At 46.9% G+C, this 18412-nt stretch overlaps 1 protein-coding gene across 1 annotated transcript in view; it reads right to left on the reverse strand.

Moving 5' to 3' along the window:
• ZNF704 (zinc finger protein 704) overlaps positions 1-17851 on the reverse strand; it is a 543928-nt gene extending 526077 nt beyond the window's left edge. Inside the window, exon 1 of the mRNA XM_069220407.1 lies at positions 17334-17851. Within this exon, the coding sequence (XP_069076508.1) occupies positions 17334-17615 (282 nt within the window). The 5' untranslated portion in view covers positions 17616-17851. The remainder of the gene's footprint in view (positions 1-17333) is intronic.
• Positions 17852-18412: the final 561 nt, after the last annotated feature.

The raw sequence follows: 18412 nt of genomic DNA on the forward strand, positions 1-18412 counted from the left end.
CGCGATAAAGACTTTGACGGATACCATTGCAGCAACTCGGGTACATCCAAATGTACCTAGTTCTGTTTTGCAGAGATATCAGGAAGGCGAAGACCCCGACGCCTTCTTTACTAACTTTGAACGCGTCGCCATTTCAGCCACCTGGCCGCAGGAAAGATGGGGTCAATATATCGCTCCCTTATTAACCGGGACCCTCCAAGCAGCATACCAAGCGGTTAACCCGGGTGGGACAACACCCTATCCAGACATCAAGAAGAGCATCCTAGAAAGGGTCGGCTTTGATACAGAACACTATCGGGTTCGCTTCAGGAAGGCCAAGTGGGGCCCCTCTGAGAACCCTCGAGCTTTATATTTTAGGGTCAAAGATTTAGGTCTCAAATGGCTTGGACCCATAGGGACGAATAGGGAAGATGTTATTGAGGCCGTTCTCCTAGAACAGTATCTAGACGCCCTACCCACCAATACTCGCCATTGGATCAAGCAGCACCCGAACCCCGACACGAATACTACTATTGAGCTGGCCTGTGCTTTCCACCGCTCCCTCGAATTCAAAACACCCCTTCCGCGGTTGTTACCTCAACCAGTTAGGCAAAACACGGGACAATCCGTAGCCTCGGGGAAAAGGCCGATAGAGGAACCGGGAAGGTTACAAGGGATAGAGAAGCCATATGGACAGCAGCCCCAGTGTTTTAGTTGTGGGGAATGGGGACACATTGCCCGATTTTGCCCGCTGAAGTCCGGAAAACCCGAACCCATGGAAATAGGGGTTACGAGAGGCCGGGTTTTCTACACCGGGGGGAAAGATACCCAATACAAAAAGATACTGTCCATTAATGGGAGGGACACCGTAGCGCTCATCGACTCCGGATGTAGTCAGTCCGTAATCAGAGCGGATCTGATTGCCGAGCATACACTTGACCCAGGTTTCACAGTATCCATATGTTGTATTCACGGGGAAACAAGAGAATATCCCCTAATATGGACTACCCTTTTTTGGGAAGGTACAAATACCCCCATACGGCTGGGGGTAGTTGAACGGTTGGTGGAAGAGGCCATCATAGGAACAGACTTTAAAGACTTTCCGATCCTTTTGGACAGCACACAGAGCAAGAAAGACCTGGATGCCTGGTTGGGAAGCGCCCCTTTTTCTGAATTACCCATACCAGCCCCGGCGATCCGCTATAAACCCACTAAAAGAGAAAAACGAGAAGCCAGGAAGTCCTATAGAAGAGAGGATACAAACCACGACAGAGATAACGCACAGGTATTCGCCCTCGTTGGTCTTCCGCCCTTCCGATGTAGTCAAAGGGACGATCCCAGTTTGATCCACGCCTGGAGAAGTGCCAAACCTCGAACCATAGATGATAAGGGTCCCTCCTTTGTGATCAATAAAAATCTGTTATATCGGATCACCAGTAACGAGAGAGGGGAAAAGAAACAGTTACTGATTCCCGAACCCTATAGGCAGCAGGTGTTGCATCTAGCCCATAATCAGCCGGGGGGGGGTCATTACGGGAGAGAAAAAACAGAGGAATACCTATTAAGGAAATTCTACTGGCCTGGGGTTTTTTCCCATATCAGAAAGTTCTGTCAGCAATGTCCTAGATGTCAGTTGATAGATCCCGGACCCAGGAAAAAAGCCCCCCTACATCCTCTTCCCATTATTGACGTACCGTTCTCTAGAGTAGGAATGGATCTAGTCGGGCCCCTCCTACCGTCTTCCAAGGGATACCGTTACATTCTAGTATTGGTCGATTACGCCTCTAGGTATCCGGAAGCTATACCCCTAACTAGTATTAGCACTAAAAGTGTCACCAACGCCATGATAGGTTTCTTCTCACGAATAGGGTTTCCCCGAGAAATATTGACGGACCAAGGGACCCAGTTTATGTCCAACTTGATGGCTCAGATTTGTCAATTATTAGGGATACGACAGATAAGGACAGCGGTTTATCATCCCCAGACAGACGGACTAGTAGAAAGGTATAATCGCACCCTGAAAACCCTTCTGAGGAAAGCGATCTCCGAGTCAGGTAAAGATTGGGACAAGAAACTTCCCCTAGTGTTATATGCCGTCAGAACCCATGAACAAGCATCTACAGGACATAGTCCATTCGAACTGCTGTTTGGGCGACAGCCTAGGACCCTATTAGACATGGCAGCTGAGTTATGGGAGGAAGACGAAAGCGGGGAGAAACCTCTCCTAGAGTACACCAGTGAGTTAAAGTCCCGACTACAAACGATATGGGAAGATGTGAGAGGGCACATGGAAAAAGCTCAGGAGAAACAGAAGCGTTATTACGATAGGAACACTCAAATGAGATCTTTTGTAGAGGGAGACCAAGTATTAGTGCTTTTACCCAGTTCAGACAATAAACTTTTGGCAAAATGGCAAGGCCCATATAAAATAATAAAAGCAGTAACTCCGGTTACCTATAAACTACAACTCGCGACTAATCCCAACCGATTTCAAATCTTTCATGTTAACTTACTAAAAAGATGGGAGGAATCTCAAGTAGACCAAAATATAAACTGTTTAGTTAACACAGTAAAAGAGCTAGAAATAGGGTGGTGCCCCACAGACCCCCCCTCAAAGGGCGATATACCCCTCCGAAATGCAGAGTTAACAGTGCAACAGAACCAACAACTAAACCAACTCCTTAATGCGCACCCCCACGTGTTTTCCCCTGTTCCAGGTAAAACAGAGCTAATCCACCACCAGATTATAACCCAACCGGGTAAAATAATCCGGTTACGTCCCTATCGCATTCCCGAAGCGAGGAAGGTCATAGTTGAAGAGGAGGTAAAAAGGATGTTAGATTTGGATATTATAGAGCCGTCCCAAAGCCCCTGGTGCTCCCCGGTGGTGTTAGTGCCAAAACCGGACGGATCCATACGCTTTTGTATCGACTTTAGACAAGTCAATGCTGTGTCCCAATTTGATACATATCCTCTTCCCAGGGTAGACGAACTTATAGAACGGCTCGGTAAAGCCAAATACATGTCTACCCTGGACCTAACAAAAGGATACTGGCAGATTCCTTTAGCTAAAGCCGATAAAGAAAAAACGGCGTTCTCCACCTCTTCCGGTCTATATCACTTTAAGGTACTCCCTTTTGGACTGCATGGAGCCCCCGCCACTTTTCAGAGACTCATCAATACTATATTACGACCACATACCAGATACGCGGCCGCCTATCTGGATGACATCGTTATTCATAGCGAAACCTGGGAAGACCATTTAAACCATGTAGGACAGATCTTTAAAGCACTGTCGGCGGCCGGATTGACCGCCAATCCTTCCAAGAGCCGACTGGCTTTCCATGAAATTCCCTATCTGGGTTATCATATTGGGAAGGGGAATATCAGGCCCCAAATGAGTAAAATAGAAGTCATTTTACGTATAAGCGCACCCACCACAAAGAAAGAGATCCGATCCTTCCTCGGACTAGTGGGGTATTATCGAAGATTCATACCCCACTACTCTACAGTGGCCGCCCCCTCACTGACCTCTTGAGGAAGGGTCAACCCAAGAACATCACAAGTCTAACCGGTCCACAATCACATAGCTACCGTACCTTGCAACGGTGTCTAACCACGCAACCCGTATTAAAATGCCCTGAATTCAGTCGTCCCTTCCATCTCCAAACGGATGCCTCGGATGTAGGCCTGGGTGCAGTACTGTTCCAAAAAGATGAAAATGAGATAAGCCATCCGGTGGTCTTCATTAGTCGTAAGCTATTTCCACGGGAACAGAACTATCCCATAATAGAGCATGAGTGCCTGGCCATTAAATGGGCTGTTGAAAGCCTTCAATATTATCTCCTAGGGAGGTCCTTCCTTTTATATACCGACCACGCCCCTCTTACCTGGCTCTCGAGGTATAAGGACACCAACGTTCGCATTTTAAGATGGTTTATGGAGCTCCAACCTTTCTCCTTCCAGGTTTGCCATCTCCCTGGAGACCTTATGGGACAAGCAGACTATTTGTCTCGATTTCCGGGACCTGGGGGGCTCGAACAGCCCCATCCAAGGGAGGGGATGTGTAACGGTAGTGCCGCCGAACACAGCTCCCAAACACCTGTCGGGGGAGGAACACAATGGCCCGGGGGCACGAGCGGGAACCTCCCTGCCATGACGTATGACGCTGAGGACGTCATAAACATCAGAAGAGAAGACGGACGAGAGAGATCGGGGAAAAAGAAGGAGGAGCCGAGAACGCGAGGAAGCCGGAGTGAGGAGATCGCCATCGGAGCATCGGAAGAAGAGAGAGAGACCGCCGTGACCGGAGAGCCGACAACGGAAGGGGAAACCGCCATCACCAGGGGGCCGGAGGAAGAGAAGGACACCGTCGAGGCCGGAGAGTCGGTTACAGCGAGGGGAAGCACCGCCATCCGAGTGCCCGGGACGGAGGAAGAGACCCAGAAGTCAGGACGCCTCGAGGGAAGGAGGAACCACTGGGCAACTCCCGGCCCAGACGAAGAGAAATCGGGAGACCACCCAAGTGCCGGCCGCGCCCCGGGAGGGACGTGGCCCTCCCAGGTACGTCTATACCCTGCCTGGCAGACCCTGTCAGGCTGGCTGACAGGGAAAAGAGGGAAGGGGGGGGGAAGAAAGGGAGGACGGGAAGACCTCGTGAAAGAAGGGGACTTAACAGAAAAGGAGAGGGGGACCTAAACTGCTTTAACCCACGGACAGGGACACCACCCGAGAAACCCTAAGAAAAGGAAAAGAAAGGGGTTTTCTTGGAGTAAAAAGGAAATAAAGGCACAATAACCACAGAGTGATACCCACCACCAGCACCAGCCCTACCTAGTCCACACCACCCTACTAACCCCTGTTTGAACCCTTGTCTTGCCCCTACTTTATTCACTTACCTGATTACTTTTATTTTTCTTTTTTTTTCTTTTGGGAACACGGGAGATCGGAGGACGGAAAAACCAGACCGCCTCAAGACGGAACCAAGACACCACCAGAGACTGCAAAACCCAAGAAGGGCTTTGGGGAAACAGAAAATAGGGCTAATCTTGTGGAAAGAAACAAGAGAGAATTGGCCAACTTTAAATAAAACAGTTATTATTCCGTCAAATAGTGGTGCCAGTCGCATTCTTCCAATATCTTACATCATTCCGATAACGAACCCATTTACAGGGTCCTTACTAGGGTGCTTGAGGTACAGGGGTTGATTTGCCACCTTTGCAGACCATCCTCGCTGCACGTATTTTGTGTATCAATGACCGCAGCAGGAAGGGCATAATTATTGACACGCTGTGGGCATCCATTGCATGAGATAGTGACAGACAGGAATGCATGGCAGGATCTATCCATATAAGGCAGTAATGAATGGGTGTACTTGAAGTAAATAATAAATTGGTATTTGGGGGAAAATATGTATTACCCCCTCACCCCCCCCCTTGCTTATATTTATTTCAATGTGAGGCAGTCCTGCCTTGATAGACACCCCATCAGTTTCTCGCACGATTATAAAACAAAGCATCACGCTCCCAAAGCTCCTCCTGTTTTTTTTCTTTTTTCTGTCTACAGAGCAACCCTATAGCTGTGTGGTAGTGGGGCCTCACGGATTAGTCTGGAGACATGGAGAATTTGAAGTACAGTGAAGAGGATTTAGTATGGCACCCTGGAGGTGCCGCCTTGCGTAGAAGGCGGGCACTGGGGTGGCTATGTTATGGGATGCCAGGACGGCAAGGCAAAGAGAAGCTGTTCGCATCAGTAAGAGCGCCTGCGACAGAGTATAGCGGACTCATGGGTGGCTGCGGCTGTGCATCTGGGTGAAAGATCTTCCAAGCTGGATGAACTACAGAGGGCAGTGCGACTGGCTTCTGGGGGGTTCAAGTAAGGGCCTGGAAGGCCAAAAACAGAGTATTTTATTATTTTTCAGGCATGGTACACACAATTGTTGATTGGTAACCTATGCATAGATGCTGCATTGGTCAGAAGACGGCCAGTGTGGTTTGGGATTGGCTTATTTTCAAACTTGTTTGTGGCATTTCAAGAGGTAGTTTTTAGGTCGCAGCCTACCAGACACCGCAGCACAGCAGTCCGGTTTGCTAAAGACATCTTGGGACTTTTAGAAACTTGAACTAAGAAATTAATTCTGCTCATTGATTACCATTGGCTTTGTAACTCACATTCTGGCTTTCCATTTGCTGGCTTTATTTGCTTTAGGCTCTCCAGGTTCAGTTTGTACCCTCGCGTTGCCTAAACTGTTTTTTCTGTATTCTTCCAGGAACTCACTTTCTTTTTACAGGCTTTTTAATCTTGTTCTTATTTCATCACATTTGCTGTACTTTCCAAGCCTGGGGCCAAATGTCAGGCGCTGTCTTCCAAGGGCGCTTGTCTACTTTTCTTTCTCTGACTTCAAAGTGATAGGATTTATGTAGCAATCTCGCTGGATACTGGTGGTAGAAAAGTTGTTTTCTAGCACACAACGCTTAAATGTACTGTGTAAGTATTTCACGATACATCAGTATTATGGAGCCACAAACAAAGCACATTTTTTGTTATTTATGAAGTGTGTTGGAAACAAATACTTTGATATGATCAAAACAAATAATTTAAATATGTGATGCAATTTCCACACATTTTCATCTGTGCACTAAATCGTTTTATTAGTAAAACTGTATGTATGTGCAATTGTAATGGTCATTTCAATTCAAAATGTGTTGTCTGTAATGGCAGGGTGCTACCACACCATGAATACTACACTTTATGCCACTCCCCTCTACTCTGCACTACACTCTATGCCACTGCACTCTACACCACTTCATCTTACGCCCCACTACTCTATTCTGTACCACTCTACTATGCTAATGTAGTCTTTGCCACTGTACTTTACACCACTGCACCCTTCTCCACTGTACTCTACACCACTCTAGTCTAGGCCACACCAAATTACGCTAATCACAGCATCCATTGAGTGTTTTTCTGTTTCCTCCATATGGATCTATAAAATTGTTGATATTTATGGAACATAGAATGCAAATGATGTTTACTTGGAATAAAATAAAGGAGATTATAGCTTGAAAAAAGAATGATACATACAGGCTTGAGAGGAATTTATTGAGGTTATCTGAAAGTAATTTATCCAATTATATATGGATTTGAAATAGGGTAGCTCATGGTTAATTATTCAGTCTACCTTTCCCTGGAGGGGCTACTATAGTGTTACAGGAGCCCTCAGGTTTGAGTGATCACACCAGTCTACTCTACATAACTCCACTCTGTCACTGTACTCTACGCCACTGCACTCTATGCCAAAACACTCTACTCATTGCACTTTACTCTGTGACACTCAACTCTATGCCCCTGCACTCTATGCCAGTCCACCGTACGCCACTTTGATCTATTCTGCACCAGTGCACTCTATGCCACTGCACTCTATACCACTTTGCTCTATTCCATTACACTCTATGCCACTCTACGTAACTGCACTCTATCCTGCATCACTCCACTGTACACCATTTCACTCTATCTGAAACAATCTACTCTACACCACTGCACTCTACTCCACCCTGCATCAATACACTCTATGCCACTGTACTCTTAACCACTGCACTCTACGTCACTGTTCTCTACCCAGCATCACTGTACTCTGACACACTACTCTGCAACACTGCACTCTCCATCACTAAATTGTATGTCACTCTGTTCTACACTACTCAACTCTACGCAACTGCACTCTATGACACTATGTTCTACTCTGCACCACTCTATGGTCCTCTATACCACTCTACTCCACTGCACTCTATACCACTGGGCTCTACTCTGCACTCTGTGCCACTTGACTCTACACTGTGCCACTGCCATCTGCATCTATGCCACTAGAGTCTACTCTGTGCCATTTCCATCTGCATCACTCAACTCTGCACCACTCCACTTTGAACTGCTCTACGCCACTGAACTCTACACCACTCTACTCTGCACCACTCTACTGAGTCACTCCACCCTACTATGCACAACTCTAATCTATGCCATTGCATTCTACCCCACTGAAATCAATGCCAATGCACTTTACACCAGTCTACTCTACTCTATGCCACTCCAGTGTATGCCACTCTACGTGACTCCACACTATGCCACTCCAATACATGATACACTCTGCCACTCCACTCTACAAAACTCTACTCCAGTCTCCCCATTCCACTCTATGACACTCCACACCACTCTCCACTATGCCACTAACTTTTAGCCATGATGAACAGCAGCCACATTGGTGAACAACACGGCTAAAACACATTGGCAAAGCTAATAGCTCTTGCATAGGCAAGACCTATTGGCTTTGATAATGCTTGTTTACTTCTGAACTGTCAGTGTTGATTTTTGATGGAGGGCAACTGTGATGCATGAGGACATATATGCTTTCATCATCAAAGGACAATGCGGGTCTGATTCCAGCTCGGAAACCTAGGTCAAGAGGTTTGGGTCCCCCTGCTGATGAATCTGCAATGGTCATGACTCCTGCAGTAGAAAGGATGGTTGATCTGGCAGTCTAGAAGGATTTAGACACTAAGGCTAAAGTTAAGCCAAGGAAGAAAGCACTGAGGGTGAGATCTCCTTCTCCAGTCTCTTCTTCTCCATCAGATGCAGCGATTCCTTCTACCTCCTCAGGCAAATATGAGAGGAGATGATGGTTGTTTTGTCACATGTTCAGGAGAATTTGGGCTTTCCATCCTTCCAGGGGGGAAACAAATAAAAAAGGATTGTTTTTACAGCATTTTAAGCCTTCTTCAATTGTGATGCCCTTTCATAGCAGGATTAAAGAATTAGGGTCTGATTTAGTTCTTGGCGGATGGGTTACTCCACCACAAAAGTGACAGATTTTCTGTCCGCCAAAATATAAATCCTGTTATTTCCTATGGGATTTATATTTTGGCGGGCAGGATAGCCGTCACCGTTGTGATAGAGTGACATGTCCGCCAAGAACTAAATCAGGACCTCAGCCTCCTTGGAGTGGAAAGACTTCGATAAAGCATCTATTCCCATATTCCTGTAGAAATTGCACATAATGGAACCAAGTGAAGAGTTATTATTGCACTCTAATAAGGAAGAAGCGCTTCCATTAATCCAGAAGACTGCACTCCATTCAACGCTACGGATATTGGGGTCGAATCTGCCTTAATGGAAGCTTTTAATGGGGAAAGTCTAGCTTTAAAGGCTAGCACATATTCAACATATGTAATGCAGTCATTAGTCAACGACTTTGACAATCTGTCTGAGGCTATTCAGAAGGGCATAGTTTGTGCAAACTTGCTGGTAACTATGGAGCAGCAATCCACATTTCTGGCTGCTATATCATCCTATATGTTCCAGACTACAGCCAGGGCTGCTGGGGCTATTGTTTCTGCATGCAGAAACCTGTGGAAGAAGGATTGGAAAGCTAATCCTGCAGAAGAGTTGGTTTTGCTGAAGCTCAAGTTTGACGGGAAGATGTTGTTTGGAGAACAACTGGAGAGTATGGTTAGGAAAGTCTTCACCATCTGATAAAAAGAAATGGAACTATTCGTCAAGGTCTTCTCCTAAATGAGATAATAGGAGTTGGTCTGGCAGAAAGAAAAGATACCAACCAAGGAAGTTTTCTCCTAATAGGTACAACAAAACAAGAACAAATCTTGACAACGATGGGGTTCACAGTTATCCGGTGGGAGGAAGAATTTCTCAGGCTTCAAAAAGAACAGTGTCCTAATGATGGGTACTCGATGTGGTTCAAAATGGTTACAAAACTGGCTTTGTGCATCAGCCTCCAGATACAGGTACTGTTGTGACTTGTATCCCATAGGATCACCTAACAAAAATTTCTCTTAGAGGGGGGACAAGTTTTGTTAGAAAAGGAGGCAATTGTGCTGGTTCAGGAGGAGGAGAGGGACCAGAGAATTTGTTGTTTTATTTTTCTAGTCCTAAAAGCATCAGGTTCCTTCAGACCAGTGCTTGATTTAACATTGGTAAATTCTCGCATGAAAACAATCCATTTTCGCATGGTAACCTTGCAAACCGTTATCACCATGATAAGCATGATAAGCTGAGGAGATTTTCTGGCATCAGTGAATTTGTAGGACGCCTACTGTCACATCCTGATCAGTCAATCCCACCAGACATTTCTCAGGTATGCCATTGAGGACCATCATTTCCAGCTCACAGTTCTAAACTTTGGGTTGAAGTCCTCACCAAGGATCTTCACAAAGATTATGGCTTCTCTGGTGGCTCTTCTTCACAGAAAAGAGATCTACATGCATCCGTATCTCGACGATTGGTTGGCTGAAGGAAATTCAAGTGATCTTGTGTCTCAGCACCTTGGGAAAGTCCTTCCAGTATTGAGAGACCATGGGTTCCTCATCAATTGAGAAAAATCAAAGTTGCTACATACTCAAGATTTATCTTTCACAGGTGCCAGGTTTATGACAACTCAGGGGAGTATTCACTCTTCAAGACACTCAGATTCTTAAAAACAAAACTCACACTGAATAGCTCCTTTCTCAAGTAGCTCAAAAAGGTACCACTTAGGTACAGGTTCAGGAGGACCTAGCCCCCACAGTCTTTTTGGTTCCTTGGGCCAGGTTCCATTTCCACCTACTCATGAGGTTCATCCCCAGGAATTGGTGCCTGGTATCTCTGAATATAGAAAAAATACTTTCTATCTCATGTAACATAAAGAAGGAATTTTTGGGTAGCTAGACAAGGTCTAACTCTTTGGATATCATCTCAGACACGCTGTTTCAATAGGTTTAGAGGACAGTGTTGTCACTGAAGGAAATTCACATTCAGTGAATCCACAACTTGAAACAACAACACTTTGAGTCGATAGATTTCTTCTTTGTCATAGTTTGCGCTTCATCCTCAGACTTTCCACCAGTTGGTTCAGAAATAGGGGGTGCCAGTAGTGGATCTTTTTGCAACAGCGACATCTGCGAAAGTCCCAAAGTTCTGTGCAAGGACTAAAGAAATGGGGGCTTGAGCGATGGACTCCCTCTTCTGCAGGTGGCCCAATGGTCTCCTATGTGTTTCCTCCATTTATGTTGATTTGCTGCTTTCTGGTGCGGCTCTGGAGGGTGTCTGCTCAGGTGATATTGGTAGTCCCGTCGTGGTCCAAAGAAAATTGTTTTCCTCTACTGCTGACTTTTATTGTTTTACTCTTGGAGGGTTGGAAGATCCCTCTGACTCCTTCTCCTCTGTCATTTCCAATCCTGGACCTCCTGGTGTTAAAGAAGCTAAACTTGATGGCTTAGAGTTTTAAAAGAGAGATCTGATGCACACGGATTTATCTGATGAGCAAGCATTTACAGTACAGGCTTACAGAAGGCTATCTACCTTTAGGTCTTACGCTAAACATTGGAGCACCTTTTCAATATGGTGCGCTCTGCAGGAGTTGGACCCTGAGACTGCTGATTTGATCTACACTCTTCAGTTCCTGAATTATGAAGCATCTATTGGGTTGGACGTTGCTTCTTTAAGGGTTCTATGGGTAGCCAATAACACCAGTGGCGTAACTAAACTGTAAGGGCCCCCCCCCGGTGGACAGAACGTGGAGGGGGGCCCCCTCCAGACTCACTCAGGACAGGTGCTGTGCTGGGGGGGCCTGGAGCTTCAGGAGTTCCTGGGGTAATTTGAAGGATGAAGAGAATTTGGTTCTTCATCTCTGTAAGAGGCTTTCTAATATTCATCCTGGTCTCCCTAGGCAGTTCTAGTCTGGAATTTAGAGCTTGTACTTGGGGCATAAGTCTATCCACCTTTTGAGCGCCTGGAGCAAGTGGACTTAAGACTGCTGACGTTAAAGGTATACTTTTTGGTTGCTATCACAACAGCTAGGAGATTGGGTGAGCTAGGTGCACTCTTGTGTAGATTTCCCAAATGTACAGTTTTTCCTGGATAGGATAATGTTAAGGGTTTTACCGTCCTTTACGCCTAAGGTTAACTCTGCCTTCCACAGAGATCAGCAGTTGATGCTTCTCAGTTTTTCCTGTTTCATCCTCGGAAGAGGAACAGAGATTGCACGTACTGGATGTCAAAAGGTCTCTTCTGATATTTGCAAAGGGTGTCTCCATTCAGAGTCTCTGAATCTTTGTCAATTTTGGGAATGCAATGACAGGGCAAAAACCTTCTACGGCTTCACTAAATCGGTAGGTGAGAACCCTAATCCCTCTAGTTTATGGGGTTAGAGATCAGGATCCTCCTCAGGGGGTCCAGGGTAAATTGACGCGCTGTATGGTTTCTTCAATTGCCGAGCTTCAGGGGGGATCCAATTCAGATATTTGCTGTACAGCGACTTGGTCATCTCCTTCCACTTTCATGAATCATTCCAGGATTTGCCAGATGGTTGATCTAGAGGATGTGTTAGGCTCCAAGATTCTTTGTGCTGTGAAGGAATAGTTCATTGACCTTGTACTGTCTAACATGTATTAATGCTACTATCAAACACAGAGTGTGGGCTTGTATTGCATCCTCAGTTGTCTGTCTCTGTTCTTGCTTTGCTAAATCCCAACTTATAATGAATTTAAGCAAGGGAGGGATGAGGGGTAATGCCTCAATAACTTGCCTCGTAATTGCATTACTTCGAGTCCTACTCCCTCGCTTCAATCCATAAATCCCTCAAGTCCCCCCTTTACTGACAGGACAACTGAGTCTACATTGCGCCGAGCTTGCCTAATAAAAAGGAGGAGCATTTGGAGGGAGAGGATTTTATACTAGTGCGAGAAGCGGGTGGGGTGTCTATTAAGGCAGAACTGCTTCAAACAGGGCCGGCTTCAGCGTTGGTGGCACCCTGTGCGACAGTCTTTTTTGATGTACCCACCCAATGACCACCTCCTCAGATTCCCATTACTACCACCCGGCAATGTGCCCCTCATCTCTCCACAGCCCCCCTTTCACATACAGTCATTTGTTTTAAAGCGCTTGTAAAGGCTGACGTTACTAACCCACTCCGCTATCCACATAAAATATATTTCTGTTCTTTGCAGCAGGCACATTAACCCTCTATGCTACCTTATGTCGAGTCAAAGCTGCCGCTAGACGAAACTCCCATCTCTCTCCCCAGCAGGAACATTAATCACAGGAGGTATCTTGATATTTTAGTTGCTTCCTGAAGACTGGACGCACAAGGGACTTTCCAGCAGGTGCTTTTAAATCGCAAGTTTCATAACGTATTGCTAAACACAGTGCCCCCCTGAGGTCAGTGCCCCCCAATCCAGGTCAGCATCCGGTGCGGCCGCACCGCTCTAAAGCCTGCCCTGGCCTCAAACTGTAAATAAATGAAGCAAGGGAATAGGACTCGGAGTAACGCAATTGCCAGGTAAGTAATTGAGGTATTTACTAAAAATGGACAGCGTTATTTCAGGACACAAAAAGTGTGCTACTTTGTTTCCATTAAAAAGATGAATATGTGTTTATAGAAACTGGTTTGTATTTTTTCTAAATGAACATCATAAATTTGATAGCTAAATGCGCACTTATTTATATACTAATTAACTGGTGTACTGGGACAACTAAAGCAGATAGTTGAATGAGAACAATCTGTTTTAAACACTAATCTGTAAAATTAGTGTAATCCCATAACTGTCTGAAAGTATCTGTAATTTAAGCGATAACACCGCTGTGTGTGAGCCCATAATAACTGACCAGCACTACCTTACTGCCAGAGAGTGTGAGATATGTGTATTTATTTTCCACTCTTGCTATCCAAGAGATTAGAACCACGATAAGTGTCCCTTTGGTCTTCTGAAAGGAAAACAAAGATTGTTGTTTAATTCTCAATAATTGTTAGTGATGGATGGCATCTAAAAATCTTCCACTGCCTCTTCAATGCTGCCCATTTAATTTTGCCCCTTAAGAAAATGCAAGCCATACCTTAACCATTCATCGCTCCTTATGTTTATGTCGTGACTCATGACAAAATGTGCTTCACTCTTGCATAAATCTATTAGGGAATCTGCAGAACGTGTGTGGTTATCATTTCTGGGTAATGGAGATAGAACATTTTATACTAGATAATTCGTATGATAAAACAGTGAGGCACTCGGCCCCGCCCACCGCGGACTCATTTGGCTTCAGTTTACTTATTGACCAGGACAAGGCCTCGCAGAGGGATCAAGGCAGTGGCACAATATACTTTTAATGCTTAACAATACGTGTTAAAACAAAACAAAATAAATATCAATATTACTATTATCAAAGTATTTTGTATCTTTAAACGATACACGGATGCTTCTTCGAAGTACTTAAGGCAACAAAATTACCCAATAGCAGGGAAGAGAAGAAAGGGGTGGGGTCACGAACAGCGGCAGTCAGCGAGGAAAGCGGAGACGAGGCATTTACACCGTGTAACAAACTGAGCTTCGCTTGAAAAAAACATTCATGTCCAGTTAAGGAACTAATACAGCGCGAACCCATACCCGACAGCGCGATAAAGACACAGCGCTGTGCTGCAAAAGGGTCTGCACGTGGATGCCACTGTCCGCTGCTGCTGCCTGGCTAAAGCTGCCGGAGACTGCACACCACACACTTCAAAGCTAATACACAGCATCCATGCAAATCCCAGACCTCCAGGGACCATTCACAGCCGAAGTGAGGCTGTCTGAGTACACATTTCATGTGCAACAGAAATGGCTCGGAGGGATGCTCATTCTGGGAGGTGGAAGGGGGGTGGTTGAGGGAGGGGTGTCTCATAGGGCCACGTGTACTATTTACTGCAGACCAGTGCTTTAAATGGAAAAATAGAAGTGCAGGTACTCTGTACCCGAGTACCTGCTTGTTTCTGAGAAGTTCTGGTACTCTCCAATTAAAACTATTACGTTTTTCTTGAGATATGCCGGTACTCTCCCTCTCAAAATAAAAAAGTGACGGTACTCAGTACCGGAGAGTACCGGCCCATTTAAAGCACTGCTACCTATGTACTAATAGGTCAGTTATTAAAAAGTTTATTCGTAGTGGGTCAGAATTTTAACTAACTCGTGTGTATTAATGAAGTAGGTTGCATATTGCGATCCACTACGATTCACTACCTCCACAGGGATGGAGGCCTGCTGGGGTCAGCAGACCACCATATATTTGAGCAATAAAGCATTGTTTTCCACTTAAATGCAGCACTTTTTTTCGCTTAAAGAAAATGGGCTGCACATTTTTAAAAATTCAGAAAACGTTTTTAAAAGTAACCAGTGATGCATTGACTACTGACTACTCCTTAAAACATGTTTTTGACCCTTCACAAAGGGAAGTGTCCCATCGGGCCCCTATTTTCCTTTGTAAATGGATTGCTGCTTCCTTTCAGTAGTCTGTAAAATATTAATGTTTTGAGGTCAGATTTCCATTGCAAAACATTATTACATAACATAAGGAATCGATATTTGGAGGGAACACCCTAATCACGCCTTTCAGTTTCAAATACCGATTTCGTATGGTTTCCTAAATCTATTTAGCTGTTCGAAAACATGTTACTAAGTTACATTCCAAAAAAACATTTAAATGTCGCAAATCCCTAAAGTCACCAAAGCACAGTTTTTGTGACCAGTAAATATGTACGCATATCTGCCCCAAAACCATTAAGTATGCAAAAGAACAACAAATTAGCTAAACGTGGACCGACACACCTTTTCAGGAAGCAGCGAAGGCAGGTCCAGTGTTACAGGGAATATTTGTTTATACCGTGCGCTGCCAGATGGGATATAAGCTATGTGTGCACTGCACACTCATGTGCTGCAGGGAAAATAATGCACCCTACTATCTACAGCACCTCCTCTCACATCTGAGCGTTGCACCTTTACACACCTCGTTCTAGATGAGTCCTAGCTCAGCTAGACAAAGAGCTTTGGGTGACACCAGCCGAAAGATGCTTCTCGCCCCCCACCCCTAGTGTAGGCTCTGGGATTCATACGGGGTGCTGTAACATGGCCACGCCGTAAAACAATGGACGCATCCCTGCTGCGGTGTCAGGGGATTGCTAACCTTGCTCCTGGTCCCTGGGCACGGCGAGACAAAGAAACCCACTGACACGGAGCTGCAGTCTGCCCCAGGCACGGCATGGTTAAAAAGAGCAGACGCGCCGCTACTTGTAGAGCACAACAGTATTCGGGCAGTGCCTAAGTCAAGAGTGACGTCATCTCCCGACCACCACCCCGATCATCTCGCAAGGAGTTGGGACCTGACGGAGAGAGAATTCACCGCACGGCCACTGTAACAGAAGAAACGTGCCGGAGGTGCCGGAGACAATGCAAATAAAATAGCGCGCGCCGCATGTTGTGATAGGGGATGCATCTCCGGTGCAAGCCCGCTCTGCCGGAGAGCGTAGGTCTTCAATTCCCTATCTGCCAAGTCTCAGGCGTCCACTGAGCACACACGTCAAAGGTCACGCTGCCAGAGATGACATATCCACCCTCGGGAGGCTGGGGAAATATACATCTCTAATGCACAACAAAGCAGCCAGACGGAACACGCATTCACAATGCAGAGCCCACGACGTCCAACATAATGTGCATCACTGACGCGCACAGTCAGGAGCCATAAAGGACAAACATTACTGATGTACATTCCAGGCTGCCTCAAAGAGAATACAGCCCCTTGCAGTCAGGAACTCAAAATGAGCTGCGTTGGTGCACACATCAGAAGGCTATAAAAACAACACGGGCACAAACCACATGACACTATCCAGAGCATACATCCACAGCGGATGTGCACGATGGAACATACACGTCAGTGCAAAATGTCAACGATAATATACATCTCAGGTGCGCGTCCATATGCTGCCAGAAAGCATACACCACAGCTGATGCTCGCCCCGTGCTGCACGAAAAAATATACATCCTCACTGCTGTGCACGTGGTGCTAGGGAGAGCGTACGTCATTGCCGTACACAACATGCAGGTGCTAGTCTGATAGAACATAGACTCGTACTGCCCGAGAGGACGTACTCATGACCTCGATGCACGTGGCATATAAAAGGCTTCTGTCAGATAACAGCCCCGAAGTCAAAAACTGCACAAAAAAGGCACACAACAACATGACACGAAACAGAGCCCCGTGACAGGGAGCATCTGATCTGACAGCAGCCGGCGAGCAACTCCAATCCGTGCCGGCGCTCAGCCAGTGAGCGGCTGTACACAGCGAGGACACACCTCCCGTGCCTCCATGCCGCACCGGGCCCTTCCCACCCATGCCCCAGAAAGAAAACACACACTGCGCGCGTGGCCCCCGTCGGCCCGGGGCTGCCTCAGTGCCCAGGCCAGGGGCAGCAGGGGACCCCCTGCGCCATGTGCTCTGCACCCACCCCGAAGCAGGGGGCAGCGGACATGCCGGGCACCTCTGTGGCACATGTATAGTTGAAAAGCACCAACCTTGCGGCCAGCCTTCAGCAGCCCCTGGCCGTCCATGTGCAGCGTGCCCGGGCTCTGCGTGCACAGGTCCTCCTCCGGCGCCTCATGCCCCGGCTCCTCCAACTCGTGCTCCCGGCGCCTGTGCATCACCGACCGGGCGTCCTCTTCCAGCAGGAGCCGGAGCTGGGTAGCCGCGGAGCCCGCTTCCTTGCAGCCAGGCCTGGGGAGACCCCCGGCCGCCGCGGCCAGGCCCTGCACCCGGCTGCCCAGCAGGGATCGCTTGGCCAGGCGCCGCGCCTGCATGCTGCACGGTTGCCCGGCTCGCTCGTGGCTTGAGGCGGCTGTAGCAGCCGTGTGGCCCCCTTGGAGAGTGCAGCGATCACCCGGTGCGGCCACGGCCTCCCCTGCCCATCCGCCGCCCGGCACAGGCCCTCCCCGCCCGCGGGATCCGCCTCCTGCAGAATGTAAACAAGTGTGGCCCGCTCCCTGTGCTCCTGCTGTTTGTAGCTCTGTTTGTGTCTGCCACACACACACACACTCCTGTCCACGCAGCCGAGCAGAGCCCCCCAAAACCCGGACTGGATCCGCGCTCTCCGAGGGATCCACCTTTGCAAGTTAACTAGGACTATTTACCAGAGCGCAAGCACTGTCTATGATGTCAGAGCACAGAGCGAGTCAGTGAATGAACGAGAAGAGCGCGCTAAGAACCAAATCGCTTTAAGGCGCTGTACGACTAAACATAGCTTCTAGTGACATCAGGCATGGGTATCATTGTTGTACAGTGCTCGAACATTTTAAAGAAAAAACGGGACTCGTGTTTCTTCCACAATGAATGGCAGGCACCGCTATCCAGATGCAGTGCCTGAAAATACCACAAAGTCAAGCATGTGCCGTTTCCTCGTCGCCTCTCTCTTGAAATTGAGGGGGCTGATTCATAGTCGTCCTTTAAACATCGCCTGTCTTCACTTTGATACATTGGAAGCACAGACAGACAAGAGTTTGGTATCGCATGTCCGTTTGAGCATCAGACACCACAGATGTCACGTCCATTTAAAAGCGGTTTAGTTTGAGTAGAGTTCATTTGGGGACACTGCCTGACC

This window comes from Pleurodeles waltl, chromosome 2_2 (genome assembly GCF_031143425.1).
Source record: "Pleurodeles waltl isolate 20211129_DDA chromosome 2_2, aPleWal1.hap1.20221129, whole genome shotgun sequence".
Classification (NCBI taxonomy): domain Eukaryota; kingdom Metazoa; phylum Chordata; class Amphibia; order Caudata; family Salamandridae; genus Pleurodeles; species Pleurodeles waltl.